Raw genomic sequence first — 19,632 nt, 5'->3', positions numbered from 1 at the left:
ATCGCTACGATCGTTTCATCCATCTTTCTTCAGAAATGCTTGTGAAGAGACTCGTGTGATGGAGAAATGGAAGAAGATTTTAGAACCAGAGGCTGCTGTTGTAGACGCCAACGTCTTGAAAACCAAACTCAGAACTGTTTGTTAATCTGTCGTCTGAGGATTTGGGTGAAGATCCTGTCTTTGAGTGACTCCATGCAGCGTTGACACTGATTTGGAAGGCAATCAGCTGCATCAGATTAGACCTAGCCAGCCAGACGTGGGATAATACATGTAGAGGAAGTCTGGGGGACTTTTCTTACCTCTCTACTTGTTCCTTTCTAGACTAAGAGGTCTCCTCAGCCCAGGAGGTAAATTATTTCTGACTGTCTCAGGTTCAGGAGAGGCTTGAGACGAAGAATGCAACATGTGTGGCTCTATTCCTCGTCTCTAGATGTGAATCTCTTGAATGGATTCTTCTTGTGGTTGCTGTGGTTGTCCCTGTTGCTGATACAGACCTTTTCCTTCCACTCAACTTTATATCTTTTTTTTTTTTGCAATATTCTACCTGTCTGAGATGTTGTATTGTGGGTTTTTCATTTTCTACAAGCCATAATCAACAAAATTATAAGGAATAAAGGCTTGAAATATTTCGCTATAAATGAAATAAATCTGTGTAATAAAATATTTTTACTTTCTGAAATACTAAGCCTTTCTGTGATATTCTATTGGCTTCTTTTGCTTTAGTTATTTGAAAGGTAACCTGTAACACACAAACCTAAAAGTTCCCAAACAAATGTCTAATCATTAGAAGAAATAAATAAATTTGGGATGACTTTTTGAATATTCATATTCCTGTCCTTTCCATGTTTTTAAAAGTAAAAACTGGAAGTAAAACTAAGTTACCTAGAGCACCAATAGTCCAGAAGATAGAGAAATAAGTAAATGAAAGTTTTTAACTGCCAGCAGGAACATCAGACTAGGAAGTTGTCTGGAAAAAACGTACTTCCCTGCACTGACCCTGTTTATCCACCAGAGGGCAGTACTGTTCCACTGGATAAAATCCTGCATTTGGAGGCGCTAGATTTCTCTCTGGTTTAGTAAAACAGGTTAGAATAGATTTTCTGCTCCCGTGGTTAGACATTATATGTATTTTTCGTATTTTTAAAGATGTGTTATTTACATGTTTGTTGCCATTAGGAATTCTTCTGTTAATGGCAGATGAATTTTGCCATTAGCAGATTAGCTTTGGAAGTTTTCTGTTCCAAAGAAACAGAAAACTTATCAATCGATCAAATCAAAATAGAACAAACTCAGCATTTATCTCCATTCATTTTCCCCATCCACTCTGACTGCTTCATTTGCTCTACTGCCTGCAACCTGCAACCTGGGCCAGACTTTACAAAGGACTGATAGGGGCGGTGGCCCGGGGCGGCAATTTTTGGGGATTGACCAAAAATTTTATTTTCCGTTTTTTTCCATCAATGCGTATTTCACAAATACTGTACTGTATAATACAATGCAAAATCATGTGAGTTGTGTTATTTTAGGATTGTTATGAATTTAGCAATATTTATAAAACTATTTGAAAATTGTGAAATTATACAACACGGAGTTATTGGTGTTGGGGACGAATTAAACCTACAATGCATCACTTCATACCTACCTATGTAGTTTCTTTTTTTATTCTTTCATTCTTTAAATGTGGGCTCTTGATGTCAACACTGAATGTGAGGACACTGAACTTACGACTCTTGCACAATTTCTTATAGTTAGTCCTACTGTTTTTCAATAAAATAACTTTATTACATTTATTTTGATCACCCGTCAAACACAGATGCCAACCTATAAGTGAGGTATTCTACAACAAAACAGTATCAAATCTTAAATGTAGCTGTATTTTCGTACTAAGGAAGGACTTATTTCAGTTCTCTGCCTCCAGGTTGGAAGTTTGTAATCTTCAGAGTTTGTTTTGTCTGAATAACTTCTCAGATTTCTTGGACTATCTATATCATACTCAAAGATCTACTGTTTATTTATTTTTTGTTGTTTTTTCCCCCCAATGTATAAAAGACTTTGACAAGTCCCTTCTTTGCTGAAACTGTAAACACATCTCATAATCTGATGAACTTCTCAGTCCTGCATCAGAGCTTAAAGCCACTTTGAACTTCAAATATGCCTCATTCAAACAAACTTAACTTGTACAACTTAACAACAATCTTCGTCAGTAGTGTCCAAACCTCTTCAACTGCAAGTTAAAATTATGTATCATTGAAAATGCAAAAAATAATGTTGGTATAAATTCTTTTTACCTGCCCAGCAATAAATGTGACATGTAATATTTAATGAAAAAAAAGTAGAAAACAACAAATTATTATAAGTGGGGGGTGAGGGGTTTCAATATAAGATATATTTGGTTTACTAACTATTTTTAACTACGTTTTTGTGTGCTTATATTTTGTTGGTTATTAAAATGTCTTTAGATTCCTCTTAGCAACAAAAACAAGAACTTTCTTTAAAAAATACAAAAACCTTTCTGTATTTAGCAAAGTTGAATGAGTGGATCTGTTCTGGAGCAAAACGTCACAATGTTATAACAATATTAAAATGAAAGAGGGAAAAAGACACGTGTTATACCTAACATTTTCCCTTTAAGTTATAATTGTAAAAAAATTATGTTAATGCAAGCCTAAAGTAGCGTCCATCTATATTACCCTAATACATCTGGAGCTCTTGCACGCTGCCTTCATCAAACCTTTCCAGCCACCCTGATTGGTGAGGTCTCAGCCAATGAGGGTGGGGCAACATGGAAGCTAATTAGCATACCTATGCAGCCCGATAAAAACTCCCGCAGCATCACCTGAGCGCCAGACCCAAGGAAGGCAAGCAGGAGTAAGTTGACTGGTCCTCTCCTGTCACCTCACTGTGGAAACACGCAGGGCCAGCCGCTTCCGCCGCCGCAACCGCCTGAGTTCTTGTGCGTAAATGCGCACAGCCGAACCAGAACTTTGCGCTCCCTCAGGTGGACCCAGGCTCGACTCGTCGGCCGGCTTGTGATTCCCTCACGCCCGGTTCCCGTCGACCCGTGTCCGCTCCGAGCCAGAGTTCCGGGTGCCCCATGAGGCTGGAGGCCGCAGCCAGGATGGACGTATTCAGGAAGCTGTGGAGGGCCAGGAAGCTGATCGTGGTGGTGTTCATCCCGCTGTCGCTGCTGCCGCTGCCGCTGGTCCACCCCACCAGCGTGAGTACAGCTCAATACACCACTTTACTCTCAAAAGCATCCAAACTGGTGGAGCTTTTCAAAATAAAAGCGTGCGGTTTGCATATCGTCGCCTTCCTAAAAATAGTGGCATAAGCCATTTTGTGCCAAAAGTGTTTATTTCTTCACTTTTTTTTTTTTTTTTTTTGCCTAAAACATCTTCTGGAAAGGAAACAAATGGTGATTTAACTTAGGAAGGTGACAATAAGTGGACGGACGTTTAATATATACACTGAATGACTGATCAGAATTAGTAACACATGAGAATGTTAAAGTCGAGGAATGTAACATTTTGCAAATTCCTGTGGAATTAAGTTTAAGCTGATTTAGGTTATTAAAAGTCTGAATACATCCATAATCTAGGATTTGATAACTACCTGCTGTGGCCTGTGTGTGTTCCTCCTGGTGGCTGCACATGGCTCCACAGTCCTGATGGGAGCTCCGTTTCTCTGAGTGTGTGTGGGTGTGTGTGTGTGTGAGAGAGAGAGAGAGAATCAATCAAAAGGCTCACTGTCCCTCTGTTTGTCCTGCGCTGTCCCACTCCTCAGCTGATGAGTTTTGCGTGTGTGTGCGCGCACGTGTGTGTGTGTTGAGGGGAGACATCGCCACATAGTGATGAGATAGAGATCAGTTCTGAGCTGAAACTTGAGCTTATTTAGGCAAATATTTGCCTTTTCTTCTCTTTAAATAGCAATAACAATAATTGCATTGCTCCAGATGAAACATTCCCGACAGATTTCCAGACTTTGTTCTAGAAGAGTTGGATCTGGTTTGGTTCAAAATGGGAGTCCTTACTGATGCTGACTCCCACTGCAGACCATTTGGGACAGTTAAACTCCTCGCTTTCATGAAAGTCGTTTTCTGGTTTCGACTTTCCCTTTGATTAAAATTCAATCAAAGGGAATTTCTGATGACATTAACCAGCTTCCAGAGTTTAGACAGACTTCCTATCCATTTCTGACACTTATTGTACTCCACTGCGTTAGAACTGGACTGTGTTAGATTACATTTTATTGGATTTGAACTGGACTTTGTTGAGGAAATGTTGTATATAGCTCTGGGTCATTTATATGTAGATCTGATGTTTATAAAAGCCAGTTATTTAATCGGTCTGTTAGAAACAGCCTTTATTGTTCCACAGAAGAGAAATTCAAGAGATTATATGACAAAAGTCTCCCCTCAAGACAATGACAAATATGATTTCCTGAAATCATAGTCAAGAATTTCTTTATTTCAAAATAAATTTGTTGGTGAATTTTTCTTTTCACCAACAAAAGCAGCCATCCATCCAATAGAAAGCAATCATTTCATCTTGTACTTTTGAGCAGGATATAAATATACATTTATACATGGGATTAACATTTTAATTAAATTCCCTGACTACTTCATTGAATTATAATTGAGGAACTTTTAAGAATATTTTGCACAAATCCATTTCCCAATTTTCGTCAATTGATCACGTCACTGTTGGCTGTCCATGACGGAGTTCGTGTAAAACCGGTTTTAATTGGAACAACTTGAAGTCAGAGTACGGGGAGCAAATCTGAATTCATTGAAAAGCGGGAAACGAGAAGGCGAACTGCAAACAATCTGAAAATGCATAAACAATTATCACAGTTTGTGGAGCTCATGATGCACATTCGGTTGGAGGGTTGATCTGTTTTGGCTTTCATGCTGTAGTTCCGCCAGTTATGCAGATCCAGATGTGGTCGCATTAAAAAAAAAACCCCAACAGCTGCATTAAGTTGGCATAGTTACTGCATTTTATATGAAATATGACCTTATGTTCTCTATATAAAATGTATTTTACTTATTGTGCTGCACAGATGATCTAAAATGAAGTCAAGACAAACTTATCTAGATTAAAAAGAGAATGTTGCCATGGCGACAACGACTATGTTTTCAATTGTTTTGTCTTCTCTCCTTGTCCGGACGGCTCATGCCCCCCAAATATTTTCTGGCTTTTTGGTTTAAAATGTTAGAACTCTGTCATAAAAATTACATGTAAAGATCTCTGTAAAAAAAAAAAACAAAAACAAAAAAACAGGGGGAAATGCCAAAATTTACAAAAATTCAGAGGTTAACGAGCAGGTATAATAATTTGGAAATAAAGGCGTGTGAGGAAAACAGGCAGGTGTGGTCCAAAGTATCAAACTATAAACCTAGCTTACTCCGTCTTTGCCGTCGCTTGAGTATGAAAAACCCTGTTTTAAATAAAGAAAGGACTTTTAGCCTAGCGGGGAGCAAGTGAAGCCTGGTGGCCCGCCAGGCCTGGAAAACACCGAGGGAAACCCTGGACTGTTCGTGTTCCATGTCGGCCGTGTTTTACACAGCTGCCTGCTGGTGTTGCATGTTTAGAGTCTTTCCCATTTTGAGGAGTATAGTAGCTCTGATTTAATGAGAGAGTAAAGAAACATTTGAAAATATGGTTTATCGATTTTTAAATTTTTATTTTTATTTTTTTTTTTAAAGGGACTGCTAAAGTTAAAAACAGTTTCTTCTCAACATAAATTTTTTCTCCCCCCGTTAGATGAATGTACTGTTATTTATTTATTTTTTACAGTGAGATTCTGCTAGTGTGAGAGTAGATGAGTCCACATTAAGGCTTTTTACAGTTTAAGGGATCTACTACACAGCAGGTGTCCTGGTTGTCGAACTTTATTAGCCAACATCCAGGTTGTTACGTCAGTGGTGTTGGATGCTTGGCTCGAGTGACGGCCGCAGGATGTGGCCAATAAAGCACAAAGTTGAAAAAAACCCAACTTCATGACAAAGAGAGAGGAAAAAACAATCCGGGCAATTAAGTTACATAATCAACCCACCTCCATGATGGATTTTGGCCCCCATGTGGCTTCGTTACAACAGCGGGGACCTCAGACTGCGTCAGGAATGCGACAGCGGTTCAGAACGATCCTTCTTTTGTGTGTGTGTGTGTGTGCGTGTGTGTGTGGGTGTGTGTTTGGAGTGGTACTGTGTCCAGCTGCAGAAGAACAGAACATCTGTAGGGTACAGACAGGGCAGGTCAAAGAGACACAGAATCAAAGAACAAGCACTTGATGCTCAATTTTTGTGTCATCAGATGTTAGAAATTAGTTGTGGCTTTGCTTAATTTTAATGTAATCCTGTATTTAAAGTTAAATAAAGATAGGGATGATGTATATTTCTCAAAGAAGAGGATGATAAACATTATTGGTGTTGAGAAAATGACTCGAGACGAGACTTTTAGCAGTATTCTTTGTAGAACAAAGTCCAATTTATTATTTTTATATTTTTTTTGTTTTCACAAATAGGTTTTGTAAATCACAAACCTTTTTAAAGGCTTTGTTATTGGTGTAAAATAATGCAGTGCAGGCTTTCCTACTCTAAATGTTGCAAATCGTGGGTTTGTACAACCTGACTGGTCCAAATGCCAACACGGCATCGCTAACATTTCCTTCTTTGTGAAACATAAAAATGAGATGTTATAGATTTTGAATTGTTGTTTTACTTTTCTGTTTTCACTGTAGAATAAACCCATTTGAGTATGATCTAAGTATTTCGGGTTGTAAGGCGAAACAAAACAAATTCAGTCCATTTTAAAAACTGCAACTTCAGCATTTGTAGCGTTAGCCGTTGAGGTATCATCACAGTTTTTATAAATCATTCCTGTTTTTTTCTACCATTCTGCCACTTACTCTTTTAAATAATAGCCTAGCCAAAAAAACAACCTCGAAGCATAAATCAAGTTTAATAGTACTGCAAAAAAAATGTCCTACAGATTTCATAATGGCAAATTCTCTTAAAAAGGAGGAAAAGATGTATACATTTTTTTTTTTAAATTAAGAATTCTTGATTTTTTTAAATCAAGAATTGATTCCCTAAATTAGGATCTTCAGTTTGGTGTAACACCAGGAAATCATTTGTGTGGATTGTCTACTTTGCTTTTTTATTGACATGTCTGGCCTCTCTGTGCTTTCTCAACTCTAGGACTAAAAATGTGAAAATATCAGACTGGATGGCTCCATTGTTTCATTAAACAAAGGAAGCTCCCCTGATGTAGTATAACCTCCACTACTTTTTATCTCAAAAGTCCAGACTGAGTGATATCTTAAGTGTTTGTATTGGCCTTTCAATGTGAGCTTGCCTATTATCTTTTGTCAGGCATCTTCTTATCTGGTTTTGCACAAAGACTGAAACAGTGTATCACTGATTTCATCACTCACAGGTCTTTAAACCAATGTGTCTTTTCCTCTGTTCCCATTTCCTCATCAGTCGACTGGATGACTGTCGGCTGATGAGATAATCAATGGGATGTTCAGATGGGAATAGTTTGGTTTGATGTAGTTTTTGGAGAACACCTTCCACCCTTTTCAAAAGGTGATAGGTTGCATTCCAATGCATTCTTCAAAAAACTGTTTTTGTTACCATTTATAGCTACTTTATGCCTGGTAACAGGAAGTAAGAGAGCATCTTACTTTCTGACAAATCATGTCCTGTCTGAAAAGTTTGCTTTAAGGAAAATTGTATTGATGCATTTATCTTTGTCTTTGTAGGACTAAGAATTTCTTAGGTTTTCAATGAAATTACATTTAAGCTGAAAGCGACTTTTTATTCGTCGACCTGTATCTAACATTTGCTATAATCAGACTTTATACTGAGATGTCAGGAAGCAAAGAGCTCCAGCTTCCAACTTGTGACACTGAAGCAGATCCACTAAGAGATAATAGAAGATCATAGGTCAGTAATCAGGGCCAATAATCAATTGTCAGTAACTGCTAATCAACCTCCTGTGTCTGTTTCCATTTTCTACGTGTTTTTTTTTTTTTCTGGCATCTTCCTTTCCTCTTCAAACATTTCTTTGTGATTCACGTGTCAAGAGAGGAACACTGCCAAAAACAAAGTGTAAATCAGAAGTGATTTACAGTTTAGTTGCACATTTGCGTGGGAGGACGCTTCTGAGCTCCAGTCTCCTTGTTTTGTTTTCAGCTTTTTTTTCTTCTTTTTTCTAATGCCCAGAGGTCATCTGAGCTCTTTTAAGGTTAAAACTCTACAGGAGAGATTTTAGATTCCTGAACTCTGCAGATGGTTCGGAAATGGATCGATAAACATTTTGTCAGAATATTTCTTAGGTTGATCACATTTGCGGTCCTGGTTGATTTTTGTGAAGAGGACTAACATACATTTTTAGCAATTAAAATCTGAAAAGTGTGGCGTTTGTTTGTGTTTAGCCCCTTTATTGTAATACCTTAAAATAAACTACAGTGTAAAAAAAAAAAAAAAAAGTTGTTTTTTAGGGTTGGAAACAAGTTTATGACACTTTTTAGCTGTTTGTTCCTTAAAACCATGTTCCATTTTCCTTCCAGTTTATAACCACATAGCACTCTAGAACCTAAAATCCTGATAAAATGCATTTAAGTGCGTCAGTATGAAGAAATGTGAAGGGATGTGAATAAGTATGGATTTGTTTCAGATGGTTTTTTTAGAAATTAAAAATGTTGTAAACTGTAACGATGTTTTTGTATTTTTTTTTTATTTGGCGTATAAATGAATGAAGCGAAGAGAAAGAAACCTCCGCCTGATTTTGGCTAATTTCCCAAACATTAACGTCAGATTACAGCCATTTTTAACTGCTAATCAGGCTTACCAGATGTTTTTAACACTTTTCACGATTACTTAAAAAGAACAGAACTCTCTGATAATGGGTGGTTGTTGAAAAGCTCCTTGAAATCTCAGAACAAGCTCACATTATCCTAATCCTTGACGGTGGTGACGGTTAATGCTAAGCTAATGCCGCCTGCGGAAGCACACTGTGTCACCGCGCCGCCCGGCTCCGAGAAAGTTGGAAGAGTTATGTTCCTTCCTTGTCTACTTTCCATAAGTCTTTCCTCCTTCCTTTTGTCCTTTAGTTCAGTGGTCCCCAACCATTGGGCCGCGGACCAATTGGTACCCTGCCATGCAAGAAATAATTAAATATGTCCGTTCTATGGATTGAGTCTGGAGGAGCTTTTATTTTGAAAATACTAAACCGGAAGTTGTTGGTCACGTCTTGCGTGCCAACGTGCAGCAGAATGAGTAATAAACAACGGCATCGGTCTCAATCCTTATGTCCTTCATTTTTTTGTCCTTTAATTTCTTTCCACTTTTTTTGTCTTTCTAAATGTTTTTATTTCTTCCTTTTCATTTCTTCCATTTGCCATTTTTTCACCTTGTGGTCTTTCTTCCTGTCTCTCCCTCCATTATCCTAATATACTTGTTTCCTTTTGTCTTTCCATTCCTTTCTTTTATCCTTCCTTCATTTCGTTTGTTTTTTTCTCCTTCCTTGTGTCTTTCCTTTTTTTTTTTTTTTTTTGTCTACTTCCCAGGTTGCATATCCAAAGCCTGACCTGACCTTTTCAGAAATGTGTCCTGGGAACTTTGCAAATTCAAGTATGGAAGAAACTGGAACGTTTACAGTATAAATGTGTGAAACTGTGAGAAACTTGGAAGAAAATAGATCCATATGAAAGTTTTATTTATATTTTTTTATAAGGGTGATGCTTACCTTGTTATACATTGTCTAGACTCCTAGTTTTATTTTTTTTTATTTTTTTGTTTCTCAACAAGAATCCAACAGGTTTGTCCAAACTGAAGATGCTCTCTTACTTCCTGTTACCATTGACTGATTTTCTCAGTTCTGTTTGGTTCAGTTGATAATATTGCACATTATGGCCCCTGATGAAACCAAACAAGTAATAGATATTCTTTATTAGAGTAACAGAAACGAGTTTCTTTACACCAAAATTGTATCCAAATCCTATCTGTAAATGCATCAATCCAGTCCGGCCATGCAAGCAGACAATCATTCACAGCCAATCCAATCTGATTCTAATTATATAACCATGCAGAAAGGCAATTTACAAAAGATTTTTCAAAAAATCTAAATAAGCTGACCCTTCTAAGCAAGCATGAAGGGAAGGAAAGAAAGTCCTTTAATCTATAGCTTGGCGTAATTTACAGTACGTTTGTCTTTATATGTCAGAATCACAGTTTTATGTTTTGCTTTGAGGTTGTTTTTAAAAAAAAAAATTTATATATATTTTCTTTAGTCCATTTACCTTTTTCAGTTAGGTGTTTATAGAAGTTGTCTATGTAGCACCAGAACAGCCTAAATAGTGAAGCATAGACAGACCTTGCAGGATGGTGTTCCTCAGGGAACATGGTTGTGAAACAATGTTAGTACCGTCTGTGAATCCGTCTGTGACTGAAGGGAGCTGCTATGCATTCTCTTTGTTACACTTAAGCTCCTCTAACAGAGGCCTGGAACTTTCTGCGCAGTATCGTTGGACTGTAGCCTTCTGGTCGGAGACCTCAGAGGTCACTTCTGGGTTCTGCTGATGCCATTCTCCCAGTTTGGGCTCCAGTGACTCTCTGTAACTAATATTTTCTGCTAGACGTAGGGTCAAACCCTACAGGCATTGGAGGCTTTATTGTCTTGATGTCAGTGACTCAATTCTTCTTGCTTGACCTGGCTGTTGTGCTGCCAGGGTCTCGTGATTAACGTCTTTGATGGGTTTTGGCTACCTGTCTCAGTGCCACACTGCCCCAGGGCAGCTATGACTACTGTCCAGTAGCTCACCACCATCAGCGTGACTGTGTGAATGACTGTACAGTGTTGTGCTTTGGGGTCCTCTAGACTTGATGAAGCACTATGCGAGTACAGGCCAGTTACCATTTACTCTCTGTAGGTACTTGGTTGTAGAAAACCTCTTAGTGAGGTTTGCCCTTAGCATTCCAAGGCTGTATGTATTAAAGACCTGTAGTGTTGGAAAGGAAAGGAATTGAAGCTAGGAGATGATCAAGAAACAGCAGCAGATAATCCTTTCCGATTGGTGTATCCCAAAGCGAACCCAGACCATAATGAGTCTACTGCCATGCTTCTGTATGATACAGAGACGGACACTTGGAAATATCTTTTTTTGATCCTCATCTAACATGTCGAGCATTAGCGTAATCTTACACCTGTATCTCAGATTTCTGAACTGAACATTTCAAAAGTTGTCTTGTTCCTAACAGGTGATTTATGCTGTGATTTTCTTCGGAGTCAGTGCTTAGAGAATGTGTAAGATTCAAGCGGGTCTGGACATGCCCCATGCTCAGGGGAGTCAATGAACCTCCCCTGAGTTTATTAATTTAAGATTAACTGACCCACATCAAGATATTACACTCAACGTTTCTCTTACATAAAAAACATGAGGCTTGGAGTCAGTATTTAGAGCTGTAGAGCCTGCTAACATCCATGCTAATGTTTCAACCAAGTGCTAGCCTATGAGAAGCCTGCATCTGTAATATTAGAATGAAATAATAATTTAAAATAATCTACAGCTTGGATGAGAAACTCTTGATTTCTCCACTCTTCATATTGCTAAACATTACAATAACTGCTGTTTCTACGTTGTGCGTGGATCTAAAGGATTGTTTTCTGGTTTACAGGAAGCGTGCTGTGCGTATGTGTTGATGGTGACAGCAGTCTACTGGGTGTCGGAGGCCGTCCCCCTGGGGGCCGCTGCCCTGGTCCCGGCATTCCTCTATCCTCTCTTTGGTGTTCTCAAGTCAAGCGAGGTGAGGCTGATGGACCCCCCCACCCCTCTCACACACACACACACGCACGCACGCACACACACACACACACACGCACACACACACACACACACACACACACACACACACACACACACACACACACACAAAACCCGCTGGAGCTTCTTTTCTCTCAGGCTGTTGTGGAAAAGAAAATGTCAACCCTCAGTCTTCCAAAGCTCTCAGTTCTTAACATTCAGCTTAAAACAAAATACATAAGTTCACACAACGAGTTTATGGCAGATATTTCTATTGTGGGCGGGCCAGTAAAACCGCAGGCAGGAATGACGGGGGGAAGAAAGGAAGGAAACTGACACTAGGATGGAAGAAGGGACTTCAGGAAGAAAGGGAGGAGACAAGGAAGGAAGAAAGAATACGACCCATGTCACTAGAAATGAAGGAAGCACACTTGGATGGACTGAATCACTTTAGGAAGAAATCTAGGAGGAAAAGAATTTAGGAAGGAAGGAAATACACTAGAAGGAAAGGAGTGACTTTAGGAAGGGAAGACGAACTCTAGGAAGCATGTAAGAAGAATAGGAGGGAAGGTAGGACACTAGGAAGAGAGTTAAGACTCTTAGACGGAAGAGAGGTACCACAGAATTAAGAAATTAATTGATTTGATATGAATGTGCAGCTGTTTGGTTTTTCCACTGTTCTTAATGAAACCAGATCAGAAAGAATTTTGGTGAAAGGTTTTTCTATGTTCCAACAATTCAGTGCACTTTTATGCACTGATAGAATTTTCTTTTGCATATTTATCTGAGTGACTTAGATTCCATCATTCTAACTAACTAATTAACTAACTGACTAACCTTAATTACATCAACACTGGACAAATGGTGAAAAGTGATCATGTTAGTTGTTCTCATGCCAACGTTCTTTTGCTCGTCACGCTCCTCGTTAGCCGTACATAAGGCTGCCTCTCTCCAAGCGGTAAAGAATCTGCCGCTGCACTGCAACACTGTAATCTCTTTCAAGTATTTTCTAAAAATATGCCAGCAGAGATTTATGCAACATTTCAAGTCTATTATCGTCCTCTAAGTTTGAGCTCCACAAGTTAAGAGTAAAACTTTACCTGCTGTTAGCTGCAGCTGATGGGAGTAGCATCAGTGAAACATTGAACTCGCTGTCGGAGGTTTCTACGGTTTAGAGAACCGTAATAAAAGTACAGCGAGAACATGGAGAGAATTTGTTATAATCCTCTCTGACCTTTTGCAATTCTGTTGTTCTGTTTCAATTGAATTCATGCTTCACCTTTTCAGTGTACACAAGTCCTATTAGTTTGATGTTGATTCAAAATTGGGCAGGTTCTCTGTTTTGCCATTTGGCAGCCAAGTCAATATTAAGCTAACACATATAGCTTGGCAAATCAGTACGAAGGGACAAAATGGATCCAAAATACCATTAAATCATAATTCAATATGCAATGAAATAAATAGATGTGTAATTAGACGATATTTTTACGTTATTAAATTGTTAAAATGCATATAAGTAATTAAATATGTAGTTAATTGTTTTATAGTTCATATTCTTGCTGCATCAACATGAGGTCACCATCTGTCAAACTCGCTCATTAACATCGAGAGGCGGGGCTGTGGGAGGGGGAGGGGCTATGGCCATCATCCAGACTACATGGCAGATAAAGTAGAACGATTCATTGTAAAACTGGTGGATATATTTAGTAAATTCTCAAATAAATTGTGTAAATATTTTAAGGAAGCCTGTGAATTTAATTCAACTTTTTTTTCATTTTATGGTACATTTAATTAATTATGTATTTATTTAATTTAGTTCATTTTGTCCCTTTTTGGAAATCCTTTACAATTGTTAGGTTTATATATATATATATATATATATATATATATATTTCAGCTTATCTCTGAGGTAATTTTCCAATTTAAATTAAATTTAACACAAATAGTAAGTCTTATCCCATCAGAAAGCCTGTTAAATTCCTTCTAGCAAGAGGCTGTATATGTTCTTTAAGTCTGTTGTGGCAGCAATATCAGAACAAAGGATTTAAAGATGCTTAAAAACAAAGTTATGTCTGTTTTGGGACGACTGTGGAACATCTGGATGAATTTTTTTTTTTAAGAAGATTTAAACAACAAAAGTGTTTTAAGTCAGAGGCTTCTTCTAAATCGCTGTAATACTGTGTGCTGCAGGAAATCCTTCTTACAATAACATTTTAATTCCCCTCTGAAATGAATACAGTATTTTTGAATTTGAATTTTATTGAAATTGTGCCAGATTAGTAAAATAAATACGTATACTTGCCAGATCCTCTCTGCCAGTACAAGACTCATTCTGCTCTTGATCTGGCCTCAGTAGTGAGTTAGCGAATCATATTCATATATGGATTTTTTTTGTTGTTGTTGTTTTTGCATTGAATTTCTTTTTTTTCCTTTTTGTCCTTTTCTCATTTAGAAACCACTTCATGTTAGTATTTTTAATGGTGTTCTTAGCAGAGCGTTGTCTCACCTCCAACTTTCATAGGATAAAAATCACCATTGTGAAAGCAAAACATTAGCTTTTTATCTTTATTTCAACTTATTAGAGACATAAACCAGTTTAAGATGTTTAGTCATACATTTTAAAACCATAAATGTTCCTCCTCAAACACCGTTTTAAGATGGCTAATCAAGAGCAGTTGGTCTTTTTGTCTCCTCACCGTTAACAGTAACTCTTTGGCTGAGGTAAATACTTTGGCCGCAGGAGTTTTAGTCACATTAAATTCCTCTGTTCAGTTCAGTTTGGATTAGTTTGTTTTAGATTTTAAAGTAGAATGGATCCAAATTTGTTGAAAAACTGTGAAACAACCAGTTAGCGTGGCGGCAACTAGCTACCTAGCTAGCTAGCTTCGATGCTCAGCTAAGTTTTCTTACAGTACTTGCCCTATAAGTGCTTTTTTTATGCACCTCACAACAAATACCTCCACTTCAGAGGGGGTGTACCTTGTTCTTTTAGTTTAGTTTAAAAAAAAATAATATATATATATATATATATATATATATATATATATATATAAAAAAAAAATTTCTTCTCACCCACTGGTGGTGATTCTTCTTCCTCTTAGCTCGGGTCCTCTACCAGAGGCCTGGGAGCTTGAGGGTTCTGCGCAGGACCTTGGCTGTGCCTAGGACTGCACTTTTCTGGACTGAGATGTCTGATGTTGTTCCTGGGATCTGTTGTAGCCACTGTTCCAGTTTGGGGGTGACTGCCCCGAGGGTCCCGATGACCACAGGCACCACTGTGGTCTTCACCTTCCAGGCCCTCTCCAGTTCCTCCCTTAGGCCCTGGTATTTCTCTAGTTTCTCATGCTCCTTTTTCCTGATGTTGCAGTCACTTGGTATTGCCACATCCACCATTTACAACTTTCCTCTGTTGTTTATCCACCACGACTATGTCTGGTTGGTTCGCCCTCACCATTTTGTCTGTATATATATATATATATATATATATATATATGTTTCCACTTTGATCTTGGGGTTCCAGTCCATATTCTGCACAGATGTTTCTGTACACTATGCCTGCCACTTGTGTCGTTCCATGTATTCTTTCCCTGCCAGTATCTTGCATCCTGCTGTTATGTGTTGGACTGTCTCAGGGGCCTCCTTGCACAACCTACACCTTGGGTCTTGTCTGGTGTGGTAGATCTGGGCCTCAATTGCTCTGGTGTTTAGGGCCTGTTCCTGGGCGGCCATGATGAGGGCCTCCGTGCTGTCCTTCAGTCCAGCTTTTTCCAGCCATTGGTAGGACTTTCTGATGTCAGCCACTTGGTTATTTGCGGTGGTACATCCCATGCAGGAGCTTGTCCTCCCATGATGGTTCCTCCGCACCTCAGGTTCTGTTCCCCATTGTTTGAGACATTCACTGAGCACATTGTCTGTTGAGGCTTTGTCCCTGATGTATCTATGGATCTTGGATGTCTCGTCTTGGATAGTGGTTCTCACACTCACTAGTCCTCTGCCTCCTTCTTTGCGGTTCGTGTATAGTCTCAGTGTGCTGGATTTGGGGTGGAACCCTCCGTGCATTGTTAGTAGTTTCGGGTCTTAACATCTGTGGCCTGTATCTCCTCCTTTGGCCAGCTAATTATTCCTGCAGGGTACCTGATTACTGGTAGGGCATAGCTGTTTATTGCACGGATCTTGTTCTTGCCATTGAGCTGGCTTCTCAGGACTTGTCTTATTCGTTGGAGGTATTTGGTTGTGGCTCTTTTTCTTGTGATCTCATCAAGGTTGCCATTTGCTTGTGATATTCCCAGGTATTTGTAACCTTCCTCTATGTCTGCTATTGTTCCTTCTGGGAGTGAGATCCCTTCTGGGATGACCTTCCCTCTCTTTGTAACCATCCGACCACACTTCTCTAGTCCGAATGACATCCCAATGTCCGTGCTGTATATCCTGGTGGTGTGGATCAGTGAGTCTATGTCTCGCTCGCTCTTGGCATACAGCTTGATGTCATCCATGTAGAGGAGGTGGCTGATGTTGGCTCCATTCTTGAGTCGGTATCCGTAGCCAGTCTTGTTGATGATTTGGCTGAGGGGGTTCAGGCCTATGCAGAACAGTAGCGGGGACAGCGCATCTCCTTGGTATATGCCACATTTGATGGATACTTGTACAAGTGGCTTGCAGTTATATATATATATATATATATATTTACATATCCCCTCTGAATATCGGTGCTATTGGTACCGCTTGTAGTGAACAGAGCAAACATAAAAAGTCTGTGATTTGAAGCAGCGCGACTGTAGAAAATCCATCTGGTTTTATTAGGGGAGAGGTTAGGCGATGTGCGCCTACACAGCACCGTGTGCCATGAACACAGTGGGTGGGAAGTGGAGCAGATTAACAAGAACAACATTAAATTGTAACCGACGACCACAACAAGGGAGGGACCATAATTCAGTTTCAGTAGCGTCTGCTTTGGGAATGAACATGACCATTTGTTATGTTTGTGTGTGTTCAGGTAGCGGCAGAGTACTGTAAGGACACCACCCTGCTGCTGATGGGAGTCATCTGCCTGGCCGCCTCCATAGAGAAATGGAACCTGCACAAACGCATCGCGCTGCGCATGGTGATGATCGCAGGGGCAAAACCTGGCATGTCAGTAATACACCTCAGATTTTTTTTAAATTGGCAGTATTATGTTACATTTTGTTACCTTTATATCATGTTATTAAGTTATTCCTTCATCACAAATATAACTGAAGTGTTTGGCCTGGGAGATTAAAAGATTTCTCATTCAGCTGTGACCTAGCTCCGCCTTCAAGACAATGCTCCTCCTCTGAGCTGCCATTTCCAAGCTTCCTAGCTTCCGTCTCACAGAGCAACCCTCTCCCACTTAGCTCCTTCAGACTAGCCAGTAGCAATTAGCAAACACTTGGTAGAACTTCACCTCCGCTGAGCTCATTATATGAACTACTTCTCAGTGAAACACTGGTAAAAATGTTGTTAAAGGGTTAATAGAGGAGCCATGTTGTGATGACTTCATGAAGGCGGAGCTTCAAAAAGGGCAGGAGTTTTTAAAGAGACAGAGGCCTAATTTCAAGCCGTTAAATTACAGAATGAAATTGCATTTAAGTCATGTATAGTCATGTAATAACTGAAGGTAGGAAGATGGTTGTTTGATTGTCCTATAAAATGCCACAATGTGGCAGGAAAACACATAATACTGCACCTATAAGTAAAACAGTTGGGGAAGTCCCATATGTTTATCTAAATAATAAAAAAACTAAACAGGACATGATTTTACCTTGCGCCTCAGGTTGGTGCTGGGCTTCATGTGCTGCACGGTCTTCCTGTCAATGTGGCTCAGCAACACGTCCACCACCGCCATGGTGATGCCCATAGCCGAGGCCGTCCTGCAGCAGCTCATCTGCACCGGCCTGGCCGACTCCCACGACGACTCGGAGACCGGCGACGCTCCAGAGGAGGACAGCGGTGGGTCCAAGCTATTGTTTCCGTATAACTGCGTGTAGCGCAGTGAAAAAGTTTTACCCCTAAGTGAATACTAGAATCGCTTTTCAAAAAAAAAAAAAAAAAAGACCCCCGTTTAGTCTGCTTTAGTCAAACTCTAGCTCAGTTTTCTAGAAGGTTTGGTTCGTTTGCCGAGGTGGGAACGCACAGTTGAACTCTGATGCAGATCAAAAACATTAACTCTAGTCTGCTTACAATCACAGGTCTCAGTTCGGTGAAAGTAAACGGTATTATGGTTCAAATACATACATGAATGCCAAGTGGACCTGAGACCAAAAGCAGGAAGCGAACTGGACAGATAGTTTCTATGGTTTTCTGATTTTACACTTCTTGGAGTAAGGTTTTTTGGCGGGGGGGAACCATTTTCTAAAACAACTTCACCCCAATTGATACCAATTGATGAAATCCTTAATTGAAAATGCATTTTTGAATGAAAATAACCCTGGTTACAGACAAATAGTTTCTTTTGTTTGTTTGTTTGTTTAGGCTGTGTGGAGGTAAACATAATGCAGAGAACCTTTTGATAATTTTTTCTGTCATATTGCAGCTGTTTCAACCAAAGAGGAGAACCTGGACAAGAACCAGCTAGAGCTGCTCTATCAAAATGAACAGTATGTGTGTAGAGTCTTGTTTTACATGTTACTCTTTTACTGTCTAATTAATCACCTTTCTTCTTTCACTTTCATCATCTTCATGTAAATACATTTGAATTTCTTCAAGTCTTTATTTAGGTTCAGTTGTAGTAAAAATTAATATTGTGTGGTGGGTACTATACAATTTGGATATTTTTTCCTATTAAAATTATTGGAGGTGTACCACAGGGTAGTGTCTGTAGTCCCATTTTGTTTTTACAGCCAAATTTTCCATCATAATTAATTTTTTCTAATCTTTTTATATTGCTGTTTAAAAACATAGTTTAGCCATATTCTGCTGTGTGTTTGACAATCATGCCAAATATATTTCACAATTACTTTAACAAATAATTCCTGTTACTTTTACAAAATCTCTTTTACAAGACATGTTATCTCTAAAGAAGTCAATTTTCTTTCCTTTTGTAGGCAGAATACTATTATATTACATTATATATCGGCTTCCTGCATATTTTGATTCCTATTCTGAAATGTTATTAGTCACTGATTACATCTTTAATGGCAAAATTGACTTTAATCAATATTAGTTTGCTCTCATCTCATTCATGCATTCAAGTCCGCCCCCCCATGTATTAAACTTCTCATGTTTAATACGTTGAAACTTAATCCATTTTCAAATGTGAGCATTAAAAAAAAAGTAAATCAAATTTTTGTTCGTTCATTCATATTTTGTGTGTTTTCCAAACTTTTATTGTTTTCATCATAAAACTATTCTGGCAGAATTTAAGTATGTAGTAAATGTGACAGACTTTTTTTTCGTTGGATCATTTCATCTTTGCATTTTGTTTGTGAATCTGATTAAGATAAAAAATGTAATTATTTTTTTCTCCTTTCAAGGAATGAACGTTCCAAGCAGGATCTCTGTTCCTTCACTGAGGTAAAATATTTATCAACAATTTACAAACCACCTATGCATCCTTTTTCCTTTCACCTCCCAATGACCTTTGTGTTCCAAAAAGTTTGTGGTTGTAATTTGACAAAACGTGGGTAAGATAAAATGGTCAATGGATAAAAAGGTGCAAATAATAACAAACATAAATTGATCAAATCTGTCTTCCTCCTTTTGCCCCTTAGGGTCAGGCGGGTGAGCTGAACGGTTTCGGTCTCCAGCCCGTCTTGAACAAGACTTTCGTTCGACAGACCAATGGACACCTACCGCAGGTCGGGGACA

At 38.9% G+C, this 19,632-nt stretch overlaps 2 protein-coding genes across 4 annotated transcripts in view; one reads left to right on the top strand and one right to left on the bottom strand.

Annotated features, from left to right (window-relative positions):
- Window positions 1-3,693, bottom strand: part of zgc:162331 (uncharacterized protein LOC793007 homolog) — a 27,433-nt gene extending 23,740 nt beyond the window's left edge. The window contains exon 1 of one of the 3 annotated variants that reach the window (XM_044107924.1): window positions 3,613-3,693. The gene's annotated coding sequence lies outside the window, so the exon portion shown is untranslated. Of the gene's footprint in view, window positions 1-2,836; window positions 3,137-3,612 lie in introns of those variants that run through there. The other 2 variants (XM_044107925.1, XM_044107923.1) reach the window with 2 other exon arrangements.
- The window catches only part of slc13a4 (solute carrier family 13 member 4), a 27,456-nt gene continuing 10,782 nt past the window's right edge, over window positions 2,959-19,632 (top strand). Inside the window, exons 1-7 of the mRNA XM_044107922.1 lie at window positions 2,959-3,217; window positions 11,684-11,812; window positions 16,802-16,938; window positions 17,600-17,775; window positions 18,359-18,422; window positions 19,299-19,338; window positions 19,536-19,622. Coding sequence (XP_043963857.1) covers window positions 3,095-3,217; window positions 11,684-11,812; window positions 16,802-16,938; window positions 17,600-17,775; window positions 18,359-18,422; window positions 19,299-19,338; window positions 19,536-19,622 — 756 coding nt within the window. The 5' untranslated portion in view covers window positions 2,959-3,094. The remainder of the gene's footprint in view (window positions 3,218-11,683; window positions 11,813-16,801; window positions 16,939-17,599; window positions 17,776-18,358; window positions 18,423-19,298; window positions 19,339-19,535; window positions 19,623-19,632) is intronic.

This window comes from Gambusia affinis, linkage group LG23 (genome assembly GCF_019740435.1).
Source record: "Gambusia affinis linkage group LG23, SWU_Gaff_1.0, whole genome shotgun sequence".
NCBI classification, from domain to species: Eukaryota; Metazoa; Chordata; class Actinopteri; order Cyprinodontiformes; family Poeciliidae; genus Gambusia; species Gambusia affinis.
This window is presented reverse-complemented; position numbering and strand designations above follow the sequence as displayed.